Source organism: Exophiala bonariae, assembly GCF_035927105.1.
Source record: "Exophiala bonariae strain CCFEE 5792 chromosome Unknown scaffold_15, whole genome shotgun sequence".
In the NCBI taxonomy this organism is placed as follows: Eukaryota; Fungi; Ascomycota; class Eurotiomycetes; order Chaetothyriales; family Herpotrichiellaceae; genus Exophiala; species Exophiala bonariae.
This window is the reverse complement of record NW_027042490.1, coordinates 472,258-488,384: the sequence shown is the minus strand read 5'-3', so window position 1 is coordinate 488,384 and position 16,127 is coordinate 472,258. Positions and strand designations below refer to the sequence as shown.

Here is a 16,127-nt window from a genome sequence, read left to right as displayed (position 1 = left end):
CCTGGTGGGTACCTGGGATATAGATCACCTGACTCTCCTCAACCACTCCATGTCTTACTACCCATGAGACGCTATCTACGTATGCACCACTCATGACCTGATTGACGTGTGAGACTCCTATCTTACCAATTCGAAACATCTTTCTTGCTTGGGTCCACCTGTTGCTTGCCTTCCCCTTCTTTGATAACCTCATCCAACACCTTGACCAGACCCTTGACTTCCTCGACAGTGTTGTAATGAACCAAGGAACACCTTACGATGCCATCGTCAGGATCTGATATCTCAAGAACTTCTTGTATCAGTCGTTTGCTGTAAAAGTGTCCAGCACGACAGCCATAGGGCGACCGCGCCTCAACAGCATCAGTAATCCCAAAAGAGCTCTGTCCTTTGACTCTGAAGCTGATCACAGGTACACGAAGATTCCTGTCGGCCGAAGGCTCTCCGTATATCTTGATTTGATCTGGCTTTGAGCGCAGATAAGATAATAGAACCTCCTGAATCTTCTCTTCTTGAGCATGGATCGCCTCCCACCCAACTTGCTCGAGATATGAGGTAATGTATGGGATGGATTGAACTGATTCATAATTTCCAGCAGCCAGTCCGAGAAGCTCTTCCAATGTGTCCCCATGTTTGAAATAATGCCCCAGGCTCTCAATGGCATTCTGTCCTCTCTCACTGACGTATAGCAGTGCCACGTGAGGTCCGTACACTTTGTACCAAGAGAACGAATAGAAGTCCACCCCAAAGGCCTTCACGTCAACAGGTGCGTGAGGTGCATATGCAACAGCATCCACTGCGAACAATGTATCCGGATTATTTTCCCGAATCACTTTTGACAGTGCTGCAACGTCGGTGACTGTACCAAGAATGTTCGATGTGTGTGTGCAGGCGACCAGTCTCGTCTTTGGACTGAGCGATTTCTTCAAGTCTTCGGGCTCTAGCTTTGGGTTGGAGTTCGTGTTATTGGATGGCACCCACCACTTGACCGTGATGCCCTTCCATTTCGCCAGTTGGACCCATGCAGCGATGTTCGCTTCATGGTCGAGCTTTGACAAAACAAATTCCGAATCGGGTTCGATCTTCAGGGCGGTCGCCACATTTCTAAACAGTTGTGTCGTGGAAGCTCCGAATACAATGTCCTTGGGGCTAGCATTGACATATTTTGCCGCTGCCTTGTAACCATCATCAAACTTGCTGGTTGAGGTTTGAGAAACTGGGTAAGAAGCTCCAAGCTGGACATTTGTTTTGGTCAAATAATCGGTGATTGCCGTGATTACTGACTGCAGGACTTGAGCACCGCCAGCATTGTCCATAAACACTTGCTTTTGATCCAGCGCGGGGAACTGGGCGCGAATGGCATTCTCATCGAATGATGTAGGCGTCATTCTGAATCGACGAGTGATGCCGTGATGTTATGGCAGCACTATCGATACTGGATTTGAGCAAATCTCCCCAAGATATACTTGACCGGTGACTATGAACGAAGGTATATAACCCGTTGAAGACTGAATGGTCGGGAAAGATGCCACGATGCCTTGAACGATCGCTGTGCGCCTTTCATGCCTCTTCCATATCGAGAGTGGACAAGTCCGTGGGGTTCACGTCTGATTGAATAATGGAGTGGCATTGTTTGGAGAACTTATGATGTCTTCGGCTATTACTCCAGTCTTGACATCATAAAGCTTGCAAGCAACAGGTGGCGCCTACCAGCTCCAGCGGACATTCGGTTAAATTGAATATAACCAAAGCCCTGTATCTATCGTGCAACTTTGACTCCATGGGTCTTGTTGTGCTTGGTGTGAACCCAGCATACCGGAATTGACTGGCCAGAAACGCCAACCAACAGCCGCATCGGCCAACCTTAATTCGAGTTGAGCGATCGATTGCATTGCTCTAAGTTAGGTATTGCCTTGGAGGTAGAATGGTGCTATATAGTCCACAACCGATGGTCTGATTCTCATGATGCTCAGAACTATTATCTCGGTATAGCGAAAATTGGGAGCAGAAATCCAAGCATGGTGTTCTTTGCAGTGACAAGCTCACGTTTCTAGGCTGGACACCAAGGATGAGGCTCTCAAAATCGCCTCGGCGAATTTGAAAGCAACAACGCTGACAAACGCCCAAACACATAGCAGAGAAGTGAGCACCCGATACAGTGTCGACAGGAAATTAGTCCTGCGATCTTAGTCATTGCATCGGGAATGATACGATTGGTACAAGCCGATAGTCTGTTTACGGAGATGCAACCGACGATGATTCAATAAGCTTCCCCTGAGATACAGGTATTACGATGGAATAAAAGCCCAGAGCTTCCCATATGTCAGTCAAAGGAGAATGATGCTATCCCTGACCCATTGCACTCTCTCCAAGTCTTTGTCTTGCACGCAAATAACCCTTGACCCAAAACCAATCTCAGCCATGTCTCTCTCCACCCCCCATACAAACCAAACGACATTGATCGTGACAATCCGCGTTTCACCAAACGACGTGCCAGCCTTCTTAGACGCTCTGCGACCCGTCTGGGAGCTTTGTGCCAAAGAGCCAGAATTACTCTACTTCGACGTCTTCCACTCTCCGAGCGAGCCCGGCAAGTTTCGCTTCGTCGAAGTCTGGGCAAAGGACGAAAAATGGTTCAACGAACACCAGTTGACGAAGAGCTACTACGAGCCATATACTAAAGTCACGGAGCCAATGTGGATTAAGCCAAGGGAAATGGAATTCTTCGATCGTGTGCGTGGCTGGTCCTATGTCACTGAGAAGTATTTGGGAGATAGCCAAAGGTCTTGATCATGTTCAGGAATAATCAGGGCGCTATCTCAGTGATGGCCAGTACAACTATGATACGTCTTTCGCTTTCTACTGGTCTTATGTCCAGAGCTACTTGGTATTGGGTCTATCCAGTGTCTACCTACGTAGTAAAGAGTCGAGGCTCGGGAAGGGAGGCTATGGAGCCACTTAGTGGACATGATTCATTTCGATCAAAAGTGCTTTCAAGAACACGATTCTTCACCTTCTTCTCATTTGAGCTCGTCTAGTCTGATGCGAGTAATTTAGGCACTCGTAATCGAATTCCTTCGAGGTCAAACTATGCTTGTCGGCATGCAGAGATACTATGTCACGTGATTTACCCCTTATCAGCCAGCCTGGTTGGACTCCCCCTCCAGGAAGGGGCATCGCGCCCCTAGATTGAAGGCTGCTGAGGTTTCAGCACATGGGGTGCGGCCAAACATTCATCATTGGAATATTGATTTTGATATGAATGAGCAGAATTGTTGATGCCTTGAACCTCATGACAGACTTCTGAGCACGTAATGCAAATCACCCTCATCAGCCACCATCAAGTCCAGCAAGCACCCGACGGTCTCCCGGATCGCAAATATATGGGTCCATTTCTGCTTCACTTGAACTTCTCAAGCACCTCAGCCAGCTTGTTTCTCAACACCGCCTTTCGGTCATCACCACACCAACTCCCATCAATTGCATTCCCACACACCGTCCCCCACTCCTCATTACTCAACGAAAAAGCATCCTGCACGGCACAGTAATTGTCCAAGATATAACCCCCAAAATACGCCGGATCATCACTGTTGATGCTAAACTTGACGCCATTCTCCAGGTATGTCCGAATCGGCAGCTCTGAGACACTCTTCACGCAGCGCAACTCGACGTTCGAGATCGGACACATCGTGACCATGATATTCCGCCGCGCAAATTCGGCCATGACTTTCGGGTCGTCGGGCAATTTGATTCCATGATCCACCCTCGTGACGTGCAGATCGTTCAGAGCGGAGGCCATGTACTCGACACCGCCTTCCTCGCCGGCGTGCGCGGTGAGGCGAAAGCCGCGCTTCTCGGCATCGGCGTAGGTGTCCTTGTACAGGAACGGCATATTCCCCTTCTCCGTACTCGACAGACCCAACCCCTTGACCGCGCCAGATTCCAGATCTGGGATTGCCTCGCGGTACATCCGGTCGCCGTCCATGACGGGAAGATGCCGCAGGATGCACACGATGAGCTCGGACGAGATCCCGAAATCGACTTCGGCGCGTTTCTGCGCCTTCTGGATCCCTTCCACGACCGTGGCATACTTGACGCCCCGCTCCGTGTGCACTTGCGGATCGAAGAAGACTTCGGCGTGCAGGACGCCGTCGGAGTGTGCGTGTGAGAAATACTCGTATCCGAGAGCCTCGAAGTCAGCGGCTGTGATTAACACCGACATCCCGACGAAGTAGTAGTGCAGGAAGTCGTCGAGGGAGGTGAATTTGCGATATCGTGCGAGAAGGGCGTCTGGTGATGAAAAGGCCGCATCGTCGGAAGCTGGAAGTGTAATATTGTTGCGTTTTGATAGCGTGAACAGCAGTTCTGGGGAGAGCGAGCCTGTTTGAAACACGGCATTAGCATGGTTGCAGGTGCTTCGGCCTAGGACGGGATCACGATTTCCAAGTGCATTCCATGGGCCAAAGCCCTGAGATTGTAGATCGCGATGAACTCGGTTTCCCTCTCATGGGCTCAAAATTTCCTGCCTTGGTCTTCTGCATATCTGAGCCCGTGGAGCTCTCTCCACCCCTTCCTTGCCCATAGCCATGGAAGGAATCTTCTGACTCACCTTCGAGATGCATATGATGCTCGCACTTCGGCAGCGCCTTGAGGAACTCATGAGTCGACCCTTGACACATCTTCGACAAATTGTCCAGGTCCAAATTTCACTTCAAGTTCGTTCCTCCGTCCCTTCGTCTTTCAACGTGACGAATAACGGCGATGCAATCGGCAATGAACGAAACAATATTACCTCGAGTGAATAATTCTAATGCAGTTCGACGGTAAGTGATCAAAGGACAAAAGTCTTCCCAGACGAATTCCATCTCCTCTAGTTCGGACGATCTATTTAGACTTTTCATATCTTACGTAGCATAGATAGGATAGTCCGGAGGCGGCCGCTACCCGCAACCCACTCAACAGCCATCCGATGACTCCTAGTTGGCTGACTCAGCAAGCTGTTCTGAAGCCATATCTGAGATGCTACTGGGACTTCATCCTGAACTTGGAGGAGCTTAGATGAACGATGAGAGGGGGAGCTCGTGATGTTTCAGATGACTGGTACTCTGTGGCATATATCATGCAAACGGGTCGATTTCTACTCTAGGGTACCGATGCTACTAATGATACTGACCAGACTTTTCCTGTGCCTAAGTAGGTATTAAGAGGTAATGGATACTGTACAGCTCCCACTCACGCTTCATTTCGACAGCCATTGGCCCACATACGTATACTTCTTCCTGACATCCGTCCCCTCGAGCTAATCATCATTCCCATTGCGAGCATATTGCTTTCCTAGCCCGACACCCTTTGCTCTGGCATCCACAATTGCTGATATACATCTTCCCACTCCTTCAAGATCCCCTAATAGCCCAACATGACCACGATCAGTTTCCACTCTGCCTCCTTTCACACATCGATAACCCTCAGGCAGCTGTGCTGCGCTTGCGAGTACAACACCATCGCCAGCTGCAAATGCGAGATCGTCAAAGACGTCGCTATACTTGATCGCCTCACGATTGGCCACTTTCGCTCCATACACGGTTGGTACCGTCTTACCAAACATGTATGCATGAGGGGGGTAAGCATTGTTCTCCTGATGACTAGGAATGAACTTTAATTGCTGCCGGAAAACTTGTACTTCTGCAAGGGTTCGATCTAAATATTCCCAGGCGAGTTCTCTTGGGATGGTGACGGCAGTTGCGACACTGGGTCGATGCTGAGAGTGTTTAATCGATGGTTCAACAAGTTCCCCTGTGTTCTCTTCTATATTGTTGCGAGCGTCGCGGACGCCATCCTCGGTTTCTTGGGCGATGGAATCCATAGTATCCCTGGCGTCTGATTTTTCAGTAGACTGACCTCCGAGCCATGATCCCTTTTTGTTTGAAGAATTGATAGAGTCTGAAATGGTTCCCATGAGTGATTTTCGGCGCTCGTTGTCCTTGGTTGAACTATGCAAAGGTGGGTTGATGCATGGAGATAGTCGATACTCGTCCCACGTGTGAGGGTCGAAGAAGTCGAGATCAAATCTCTCATTCGTGTGCTTGTGTATAAAACATCGACCATCATCAGGGAGAAGCGCAAAGCTTGTGCGAATGGTGAAAGTTACTTGTGCCGTCAAGACTCGAGAACTGAGCAGTACGTCATCGCCATTGCGGAATGGACCCAAGATATTCACACAGTTCTGTGGTGTTCCTGCATAAACGACTCCTGCAAAGAGCTCTGGTCTCAAGTTGACAGCATGCCGTGTAATCATACCACCCAAGCTGTGGGCTATGATGGTTGCTCCACGTTTCTCGAGCGGCGTGTCGGGCTGGTTGCAGTCCAGCGACTCCAGAAATGCTATGAGCTTCTCACTGAGGAGATCCGGGCTCAGACGCCAATCGTAGCCCCATTCATGGACACGAAGTTTATTTTCGCGAGTATTTGGGCACTTTCTCAAATGTTTGAGTAGTCGACGACAGATATCTATGGGGCCGATGTGTGACAGAACACCTGATGGAATGATTGTCTGCTCCATTTTCTCTTCATCCTCTCTGGTAAGACCAACCTCGAGATCAACCTTCCGAAGATTTAGTCCCACTTTTATCGGTACCCATAGTTGTCGATGCGGTGGTTCAGCTGATCTTAAAATCGAACCCCGATACCCTCCTAGTACAACGACATCGCCGGTGAGTTTGGAGAGAGCTTGGGAGAGCACAGGATGGGCTCTTTGCTGAGGAGACTCGAGATCAACAGCTTTCTTTCCACCCCGCAAATTTTTTAATGTGGTGTATTGATGGTGAATCCCACGATTGGCTGGCTCTTGGTTGCCATCTTGGGCCTGGGCCTTCTCGGGACTAAGCTGACGTTTTGGTGATGGCCGTATGGTTGGCAATTTGGGCAATCTCAGGGTCGAATTTTGAAAGCTGTCAGTGAAAGCTTTTAATCGGGCATTTGTCATTTCTGCAACATTTGCAAAAGCGCTGATATCATCGTAAGCTGAGACCCCGGATATCCGTCGACCAATGTATATCGAACTCTCTGAGTTTGAACGAGGACGGCTTCGAATTGAAGCCGGACTGGTAGGCTCAAGGATGGACTCGATATTTCCATCAAATTGGTTGATTCTTGCGTCTTCATGAATTTTCCGGAATCTTTGGGTTTGTTGATCGCCCCCATCTTCTGGTGGCTCACGAAATGACCATCTAAACCGGGATCGTTCTGTGGGACTGTTTTGAGATGTGTTCGGATCTGAGTGAGTGGATCTGTTAGCAGAAAGGGCCAAAGACATGGAGCTCATGTTGAAAGATGCAGATGGTAGCTCGGGTAAAAGTTTGCGCAAGTTAGATAGAATAGCAGTTGGGCCGGACGAGGATCGTCGCCGCCCTTCACCACCAGTAACACTGAGTAAGGATTTTGTCAACGATTGTCGGATTGTCGGTGGAGCATCAGGTTGGCCTTGGGATGGCTCCTCCTGCTTGAGCACATTTTCTGATCGCCACTTTTGAGGGGGGAAACGATATTCCCAAGGGGATGTTGGTTTGACAGTTGGATCATCTGGTCGCCGGATTTGTGAGGGGTATGACCGCTCGAAAGACAGGTCGGGGGAGTCGAGTTGTTCATAGTATCTACCATTTTGGTCTGAAATGAGTGACTGCCGCGAGGATGCCAATTCAGCTGGTCTTCCATGTGAAGCCACCGTCTTACGGCGAATGGTCGTCCTCGCTGGTGGCTTGACGGTGATAGAGGGAACATCCCCTAGATCCTCGAGCCCTTGATCCAGCTGCTGTGTTTCTGGAAAGTAGGTAATGGGCACATTCAGAGCTCGTGCCTTCTCGGCCACTGGAGTGTCGGGGGAACGTAGATGAGTCTGTTGTCGGCTGATACTTACTCCGATCAAATCGTAGTTGGTTAAACCATTGGTTTGGATCCGGGGATTTGAGGGATGGTCAGAATCCGACGGGCTGTCTTCAATATCATTGTCGCCATGTGCATCGAAGATTTGGTCCCAGTCCTGGAATTGATCTGGGGTGGAAGAGTGCTGTCGTAGCCCAGGGCCACTGGTTGAGTGCATGGTGATGGATTTGATACATGGATCGGCGGATGACTATCTGGACATTGTGTGTCGACAGGAGGAATTTGGCCCACAGGATGTAGAGGCTGTTATAGACTGCAGGGTGGGATTATGGAAACAGTACAGGCTGAGACTAGGTGCTTATGCTTCTCGGGTAAAACAACGATTTTGGGGATGCTGATCGTGGTGGATGAAGGCTTCGACCAGTCGGCGGAGTTGCTCGGATACAAGCTAGCTTAGAAAAGCTTGGGTTACAGGAAGGTCAACTAGGATCATAACAATGAAATCAGATAGAATCTGCTAGGACGTTGGACAACATGCCCCATTTGGTGACGATAACGGAGAGATGATGGAGATCGAGGTCCTGGTCCTGACAATAATAATGGCAGTGACCATGTGCACCACTTCACTATCGGTCTCCGGCAGGCGCGGATCAATGCGGCACCGCGTTCCGATCTGCACTGCCACAGTCCGTTTCTGCTCTGGGAAACGTCAACAACAGATTATCATGTACATCACGTCGTCCACAGGATCATATTTCTGCGTGTTAGAAGGTTAATTGAACCTCTACTCTCCCAATATTGGTAGGAAGATATTACCACCACTCACTGCTCAGCATTCTGATGCTTGTCTCCAGCTCGCACTCGATACATAACCTCAGTGGCATTGTGTCAACTTCCGCGTGGTCTCTGATGATCGGTTTGATTTTGGGGATATGCCAATTACTTATATGTTCTGGTAAAAGCCGCCCCAGCTAATGGTGCTTGCAGACCGTACGGCTCTGATCAATCGGGAATGAGATACAAGCACAAGTGCGGGGATCATTCCCTTGCGCCCTGGACCGCCTGATAAATTCCCTACTCTTGGTCAGTAACCGCCTTAGGGCGAGTCGCGGATTTCACTGGCGGCTACTTATTGCATTAGTTCCCCGGGTTCGTCAGCCTTTTCAGAATGTCGATTGTGCTTCCTGCAATTTCTTACATTCTGAGGCGTGATGACAACTTCGAAAGCTATAACAGCCTCAATACCCTATGGAAGCGATAGGAATTATAAGTTTGCTCTTTGAGGTGGAGAGGGTGCTACAAGTTTTCGATGAATTCAGGCGTGCAACGCGCGGGGGTTTGTGGCTTCCTACCCTGGGCGAGGAAGCTTTGGACGAGCTCAAAAAAGAAGTTTAGTACAGGAAACTTGACGTGAAAACCAATCTCAGCCTTGGCCCCAAAGGACTGTGTGCTTTGTCATGCCAGTTTGATTTGGATCTCCAGGATCTGTCGGCTCTCTGGCACCAGTTTTGGGAATTCCTCCTCAGAATACAAGCACTCATCGCCATCTCTAGAAAGATCCTCTTACAGGAGAAGCTCTACTGGATCTTGCTTTTGTGTTTGGCGCTCTCAGAGTTTCCTCACAGGATCCGGCCACCATGCACCACCATGCCATGGACAATTTGGCCCGCTCTAGTTGTCCTATGGGGTGTCTGCTGGATGTTCTATGACGGGTTCAACAGCGAGTGGACATTCTCGAACGCAATTTCCGCCGATTATGTGACCGCTATTCTATCCGACGGTCACGACTTCGTTGTTTCTTCCCAGGGTATGCTTACTCCTCCTCTCAATTTGGTCCTGCGCTAAACCTTCTCTTAGACAACAGTTTCCAGCCTGGTAGTTCCAACTTCGCACCATGGGCGTGGATGGGGGATGATCTCGACATGAGAGCTATCTTAGACCACGCCCAGCGGCAAAATTTCGATGCCTCCGATAGTAGTATTGACGTTACTGTGCCGACAACCCAAATATTTTTGCCCGTATCATCAGTGGTTGCAAAAAATGCATTGATCCTGCCGATTATGGGTCGTGAAGTCGACCCCTTGGCCATTGAAGCTCCAGTGAGAAGTCCCTTTGAAGACAAAATCAAACTCACAGAGTTTGGCAGTCGTGCAACAGCAGAGACCGCTGTCCTATCACGTCCCGATGCATCTAACGCGGCTGGTCTGTCACTCGAAGAGGAGAATATTCCTCCTCGCAACTCCAAGCACGGTCAGATCGAAAAGTACTATTGTCCATATGAGGACTGCAAGCGTTCGAAGCCAGGGTCAGGCTTCAAGCGCAAAGATCATCTGGACCAGCATCTTGATGGACCACATAAGCGCAAATTAGCACCCAAAGCGCGAGAAGTGTCAGCTGGTGATTCCGAGGTCCACGACCGAGTCTTTGTTGCCGAGACCACAATGCAATCCAAGAAGCGCAAGCGAGAAAGTGAAATCGTGCGAGGTCAATGCGACATTGAGGATTTGTCCAGCGAACTCGCGGAAGAGCGACAGCTACGCAAACGAGTGGAAATAGAGAACCAACGATTACAAGCCAGGGTTGAAGAGTGTGAGGGTCGGATACGCAAGTCCGAGGAAAGGATTGACAGATAATTATCTCTTGTTGAGGAGCAGAAAGGAAAGGGAGGGTGATGACCGGAACGATTGCCTTTATCACGACTGCATATTATATCATGCCTATTATGTCATTTCCTCTTAAGTGTCCTGGCACCCGAAGATATCCGGTTGTGGGGAAGCGAGCACTAAAATCACGCCTGGCGGGTCCCTGCGATTACCTAAACCCAGAGTGGCTTGTGGAGAGTGAGCGAGAACGTGGGGATGGTGACCTGCCCACTCCAGCACAAGCTCACCTTGTTGATAAGAGTGCCCGAACCCTCAACCGTTCTTCAGTCTTCAGTCTTCATATTCAGCTTTAACTCATCGTACTGTATCATGACTACATATTACATGTCTTACGGCGCGACAATTCAACGTGATGTCCAGTGACTTCCCTTCTCCAGGATGACAGTGACTGCCGTTTGGCATTGCGAGTCATGCTGAACTGTCTCGGAGCAGGCACATTCTTTGCAATCAGGTCTTACCTTGGATCACAGAAAGAAGGTAAGATTTGAGTGACCCCACGGCCTGATTGAAGATCTCGATGAATCACGAGCATGAATCCCGCATAGGTGCCGCAATCATGACTACGCATTGAGCCGTTCAATAGAGCGAGATGGCTCAACCCTCTTATAAAAACTGCGTTGATCCAGATCTGAATATGGTCGGCAACCGACTTGAACCCCAAAAGACACGGGTCCATAGTACGGACTCTGCTCTGTCTATTTTCGTATCGGGACGAGAATGACGCAGAAGAAAGCCACAGGCCTCAACTGGTATGGTGGGCCAAGCGGTTCTAGCGTTTGGTTAGGGCTGGGGAGACTGCTCTTGCCAGCCGAATTTGAGCGTGCAGAAGTGATTCGCAGGAGTCGACGAGCACGGACACGTGCACAGAAGACTCAAGAAGACGCTGCGAGTGGAACAGTGGCGGCGGGCGACACCGAGGGCGACAATGGGGTCGGCGAAGCGGCCCTTGACTCAGAAGAGCAGGAACCTCAGAACGGCCCTGAAAACCCCGAGGAGGGAGATGATACTGGTCTGCCAGACGGTGAGGACACGCCCACGGACGTGCCAGCAGACAACACCAACGAGTCGAGTGGAGATGCTATCGAGACTCTAGCGCCCGATCACGACGACAACAACAACAACAACCAGCAAGGCGGCTCCCCGGTTGCAGACGACAAAGCAAGCAACACTCGCTCTCCTGACACGGCTTCAGGAGAAGCACAGCCTCGCCCCATGGTCACAGGAGGCATCCGAGGAGGCGGATGGCAAGCGCAGAGACCTCGATCAAGGTTATCTCCAACGAAAACTGAAACTCAACTGATTCGTTTCAGCAGAGCAACCACTGTTGTTGAAACGCCATTATTACCTTCCGAGTCTCAAGCGCGAGAGTCCTCTTATGTGCCAGACCGAGATCGAGATTGACATCTTCCGTCGTACACGCCAGCCTTGCAGCAAGACGGGCTCCAATCTTCCGGTGGGCATGTTCCGCAGCATCTTCAGCAGATCGTGGAGGTCCATCGATGCCGAGGACGCTCCCTCGTTGAGCAAGAGCAGGAACAAGACTACTGCGCTCGGTATCATTGTGGCCAGCCGTACCCTGCTGGGAGCCTTCGTCCCAGACCTCACACTCCCCCAATTGAGATGTCACAAATGAACCTCTGGCAATACCAATACTCATACCCATACCCACACCCACACTCATACGTATACATCCAATATGTTCCTTCAATACCAGCACCACGCCCAATCCATCAGTATACGAATATCGTCTACTGGAAAGCACCAGCACAGCACCCACACCCGAATCTCACATGCCAGTGCCCCATGACATCTCAGCCCATTGATGTCGACCACATGTGAGAGTATCAACATATCGTGAGAGTTTCGTTTCCCGCTGCGCTGCGTGGCCTTACCCATGCCGATGAGATGTGCTGCCATGCACTATAAAATGGAGGGCGGCATATGGTGGCTATCTTAGATGTAGGTACTTTGTGTGGAAGGGTGGTTGGGGCTGGCTGGGTAGATGGGTTTCTTCTTTTAGCTATCCGCGTTGGTACTGGCACCAGCACAGTTAGACATCCGGGTCTACTCACGCAATTGCTGTTCATATCGCTGGACATATACGACAATCAATCCTCGAGAACGAACGACACCACGGATTAATCGATATCACGACAAGAGCGGAATCAATGAATAGGTCTAGAAGCATGTTCAATTGAATGAGATGAAATGTCCATACTCCCGGTGCTTTTTGCCAGTACAGCGACTGGCGGGGTGGTAGTAGTAGTAGTAGTAAGTAGTCGTTGGATAATGGGCACGAGTGATTTCCACTGGCACGTCTAAAAATTCGTCATGACCGCAATGCAATGCACTGATTGCACCTCACAATTCGTCTGTCCGGGCCGGATTCGCACATAAAAGATCAATCCCTGTAGGAAGAGCTCTGAAGTTGTGAAAGGAATACCTTCTTGGGCGACAATGTTGCTTTTGAGCTCCAATGAAGCCTCCCTTGCGGCTCAATTTTCAGCCAGTGTTGATCAAGCTTCGCTAAGTGATATATGCCATCAATAGTTTCCCGTGCAATAGCAGACTTTGCTGCGATGAACAGCAGCTCGAAGTACCGCAACCCCTCACCTTCAACTCTGACAGACAGTCATTCATGAACAAACAGGGTGGGTGAGTAAGTTTCCTGCGATAAGACCTTATGTCTAAGTGACCAGCAGAGGCACCTGCCCTGGTCTACCCAACACCTCCGACCTTGGACGAAGAGTCCAAGGCAATCATTAATGTCGTTCAATGCTTAATAGTATCATAACATATCACTGGTCCCCAGATTTAAGTAATGAAGACTCCGCAGTGATAGTAATGTGTGGGTAGCACAATGTGAAGCTCACACTCGTGCTCTTTTGGGATCAGGCCCCACATTGGCACGTTCTTCTCGTATACGAATGGCTTCTGTGCCATCATCGACAAGTGTTTCCTTGAACCAAGGATGCTTGAGGGCTTCTTTTGCCGATATCCGATTCTTTGGATCGTAAACAAAGATTTTCTTCAACAAGTCCAGAAGCTGCTTGTTGAAATTTGTATTGGCTGGAATAAATTCCTAGAAAATGGTTAGCAAATTCGAAGCAAGATCAAGTCCATTATCAACTCACATTGAGATGCTTCATAGCCTTGACGTATTTGCGCGATGCCTTTGACGTTTCATTATTCGGATATTCCAATTTTCCTCGGTTGAAGAATTTGGAGGCAGGGTTTCCATTGGCACCGCGGCTTCCCTGGCAAACCTGTTTTACAAGTTTGTTGTCGATCTTGCCACTGCAGACTGCTTCCATCATGGCGAGATGTTCCAAGTTATCGTGAGTCTGAAACAGAGCATCACCCGTGAAGAATTCGACTATTATGCATCCTATGCTCCAGATGTCGCATGGGAAGCTCCAACCAAGTTGTAATATGATTTCTGGTGCACGATAATGTCGTGTAGAAACCACAGAAGAGTGGTATTCGTCATCAAAGGTGGCAGATCCAAAGTCGATCAAACGGATTTCACTGTCCAACAGAACACGTCGCTGCTTGGCAGTGCGAGAGTTGGTGTGAGATGATGAAGGTATCGTCCGGTTGTATGTGAATGTTTGATACGCATTATGGACGAGCAGAATGTTCTCCGGCTTGAGATCGGTATGAATGAGATTGAGATCATGCAGAACTAGTTTTTGTCAGTGGAGCACATAGAACGAATAAGAATGAAACCTACAAGCCACACTGGTAAAGAGTTGACGTGCAAAACTCTGGATCTGAGAACTGGGAAAGGGTACGAAGCCGTTGCCTTTGAGGAAATCGAAGACACTTTGGCCGAGAAGATCGGTGACAATGCAGATGTGGTTCCGAAAGTCGAAGGAGTCTCGTAGGTGGATACACTTGTTCCTGTTGGTTTTGTCGTTGAGGGCAAGCGTGGAGAGAACCCGCAGTTCGATGCGACTAGCATCGCGATATTTCTGAACCGATCTTATTATCTTGACAGCACATTTCGTCCTCTTTTTCTTGTCGAATGCCTCCACAACTTTTCCAAAAGTACCCTGGCCAAGGAGTTTGATGATATCATCTGGGAACTGTTAGTGAATTATGGGTTGTGGGTGAAAAAGTGAGACCTACATCGATCTGTCAAAGGTACATTGGGACTAACAATGTAGTGACCATCATCATCGTCGGCTTTCTGGTGTTTGTGTAAATTCTGTGATTTATCAGCCAATATCCATGATCGTTTTTTGGCGGTGGAACGTACATCACGAATCACAGGAACATGAACATCGCCAGCCTTCTTTAGTGGCTTGGGGGGTGGAATATAGTCGGCAAATGCATCGGTGGTTGATTCCTGTTGCTTTCGTTTTGTTTGGGCCCTGGTTTCCTTTTGAGGTTGAACTCGTTTCCTTTTCTGACCGGCTCTGACATCTTCGAAACTGCTGCTAGCATTGTTTCCGGCGTAAGACTCCAGAGATGTAGGGGCAGTGACAGTCTGCAAAGAAGTTGTCCGATCGCCAGACTGGTATGAGGCCGATGAAGAGCCACCGAATTTTGCAGGATGTGTAGAAAATGTTGGACTGTCGGAATACTCGATTTCGTAACCCTGGTCGACTTTTCTTTTTCGGCCGGGATTAGATATATAAGTGGAACCATCTGCTCTGGGTTGCCTGTTTGTCATGTTGGACGTGGCTGCTGGATATTGGGGATCGGGTGAATCATCATCGATAACGATGATTTCTTTGGGGACGCCATTTTTGTAAAATTCATTCCAATCTGGCTGACGTTTGGAGGCAGACTCGGCTGTAGAAGAGTTCTGCTGGGAGGGAGCCATTGAGAGATTGGATGGTTGTCGATATGAAACGGCAGGAGAGGGCTGTGGTCGTTGGTACTGAGGAGCAGTCGGGTAAGAGGAAACGTAGGAGGTCGTCAGTCTCTGAGGCGCAGGAAGAGTGTTGGTTGCGGGGTATGTGCGTGTTGACGGAGAGTAAAGGTTCTGATGGGGATAGCCATATTGAGAGTGGTGTGCAGGAATTATTGTGGTTGCTATTGAAGGTGTGGACATTTTGTCTAGAGGGCAGAAGTGGTCGTGGTGAAAGTTGAGGATGTGCTCGCGGTTGCAGTTGCAGTTGCGGTTGTGGTGACGGTTGTGGAGTCGTCAGTCCAACTTGCCAGACTCCAGTGGATCGGCTGCGGCCGCAGTTGGCAACATGCGAAGACTTTGGACGGGTTGCTCGCACAAATGGACGCGGCTTCCAGGGTTTTGGACGGAGGAGGAGGTCGGTGGTCAGTCGAGAAGTAATGGTGAGTGATTACAACAGAGGCAGAAGAAGCGAAGGAGGAAGTATGGTCAAGACTCCAGACGAAAGACAAGTCGTCGACAGTGGGAAGAAATGTGGAACGCCGGACCAGAGAGGAGCAAACCCTCTCTCTTACTAGCACAGATCCACACTCATATTTGACAATGATATGACGAGTATGAGGGAGAAGAGGACATAGGTAGAGGAATCCTAGGTCGAGGATGAGAAGAGTTACAAGAGGTGATGAAGTTGAAGATTGAAGGTGCAAGACTGCTGGCGAGGACGATGGTGA

At 49.4% G+C, this 16,127-nt stretch overlaps 7 protein-coding genes across 7 annotated transcripts; 3 read left to right on the top strand and 4 right to left on the bottom strand.

Annotated features, from left to right (window-relative positions):
* Positions 1–122: 122 nt before the first annotated feature.
* On the bottom strand, positions 123–1,385 carry LTR84_003148 (uncharacterized protein; the record flags this gene model as incomplete). The annotated part of the gene is made up of 1 exon (XM_064846743.1): positions 123–1,385. One exon carries the CDS (start codon positions 1,383–1,385, stop codon positions 123–125), a length of 1,263 nt encoding a protein of 420 aa, XP_064705723.1.
* A 1,033-nt stretch (positions 1,386–2,418) lies between these two features.
* LTR84_003147 (uncharacterized protein) lies at positions 2,419–2,787 on the top strand (the record flags this gene model as incomplete). The annotated part of the gene is made up of 1 exon (XM_064846742.1): positions 2,419–2,787. One exon carries the CDS (start codon positions 2,419–2,421, stop codon positions 2,785–2,787), a length of 369 nt encoding a protein of 122 aa, XP_064705722.1.
* Positions 2,788–3,397: 610 nt separating this feature from the next.
* Positions 3,398–4,619, bottom strand: LTR84_003146 (uncharacterized protein; the record flags this gene model as incomplete). Its single annotated transcript, XM_064846741.1, has 2 exons — positions 3,398–4,377; positions 4,607–4,619. 2 exons carry the CDS (start codon positions 4,617–4,619, stop codon positions 3,398–3,400), a joined length of 993 nt encoding a protein of 330 aa, XP_064705721.1.
* Positions 4,620–5,296: 677 nt separating this feature from the next.
* LTR84_003145 (uncharacterized protein) lies at positions 5,297–8,092 on the bottom strand (the record flags this gene model as incomplete). The annotated part of the gene is made up of 1 exon (XM_064846740.1): positions 5,297–8,092. The coding sequence occupies one exon, from the start codon at positions 8,090–8,092 to the stop codon at positions 5,297–5,299; it is 2,796 nt and encodes a 931-aa protein (XP_064705720.1).
* A 1,430-nt stretch (positions 8,093–9,522) lies between these two features.
* On the top strand, positions 9,523–10,508 carry LTR84_003144 (uncharacterized protein; the record flags this gene model as incomplete). Its single annotated transcript, XM_064846739.1, has 2 exons — positions 9,523–9,682; positions 9,733–10,508. 2 exons carry the CDS (start codon positions 9,523–9,525, stop codon positions 10,506–10,508), a joined length of 936 nt encoding a protein of 311 aa, XP_064705719.1.
* Positions 10,509–11,255: 747 nt separating this feature from the next.
* LTR84_003143 (uncharacterized protein) lies at positions 11,256–11,939 on the top strand (the record flags this gene model as incomplete). Its single annotated transcript, XM_064846738.1, has 1 exon — positions 11,256–11,939. One exon carries the CDS (start codon positions 11,256–11,258, stop codon positions 11,937–11,939), a length of 684 nt encoding a protein of 227 aa, XP_064705718.1.
* Positions 11,940–13,407: 1,468 nt separating this feature from the next.
* LTR84_003142 (uncharacterized protein) lies at positions 13,408–15,600 on the bottom strand (the record flags this gene model as incomplete). The annotated part of the gene is made up of 5 exons (XM_064846737.1): positions 13,408–13,620; positions 13,673–14,223; positions 14,272–14,619; positions 14,670–14,748; positions 14,800–15,600. The coding sequence occupies 5 exons, from the start codon at positions 15,598–15,600 to the stop codon at positions 13,408–13,410; spliced, it is 1,992 nt and encodes a 663-aa protein (XP_064705717.1).
* Positions 15,601–16,127: the final 527 nt, after the last annotated feature.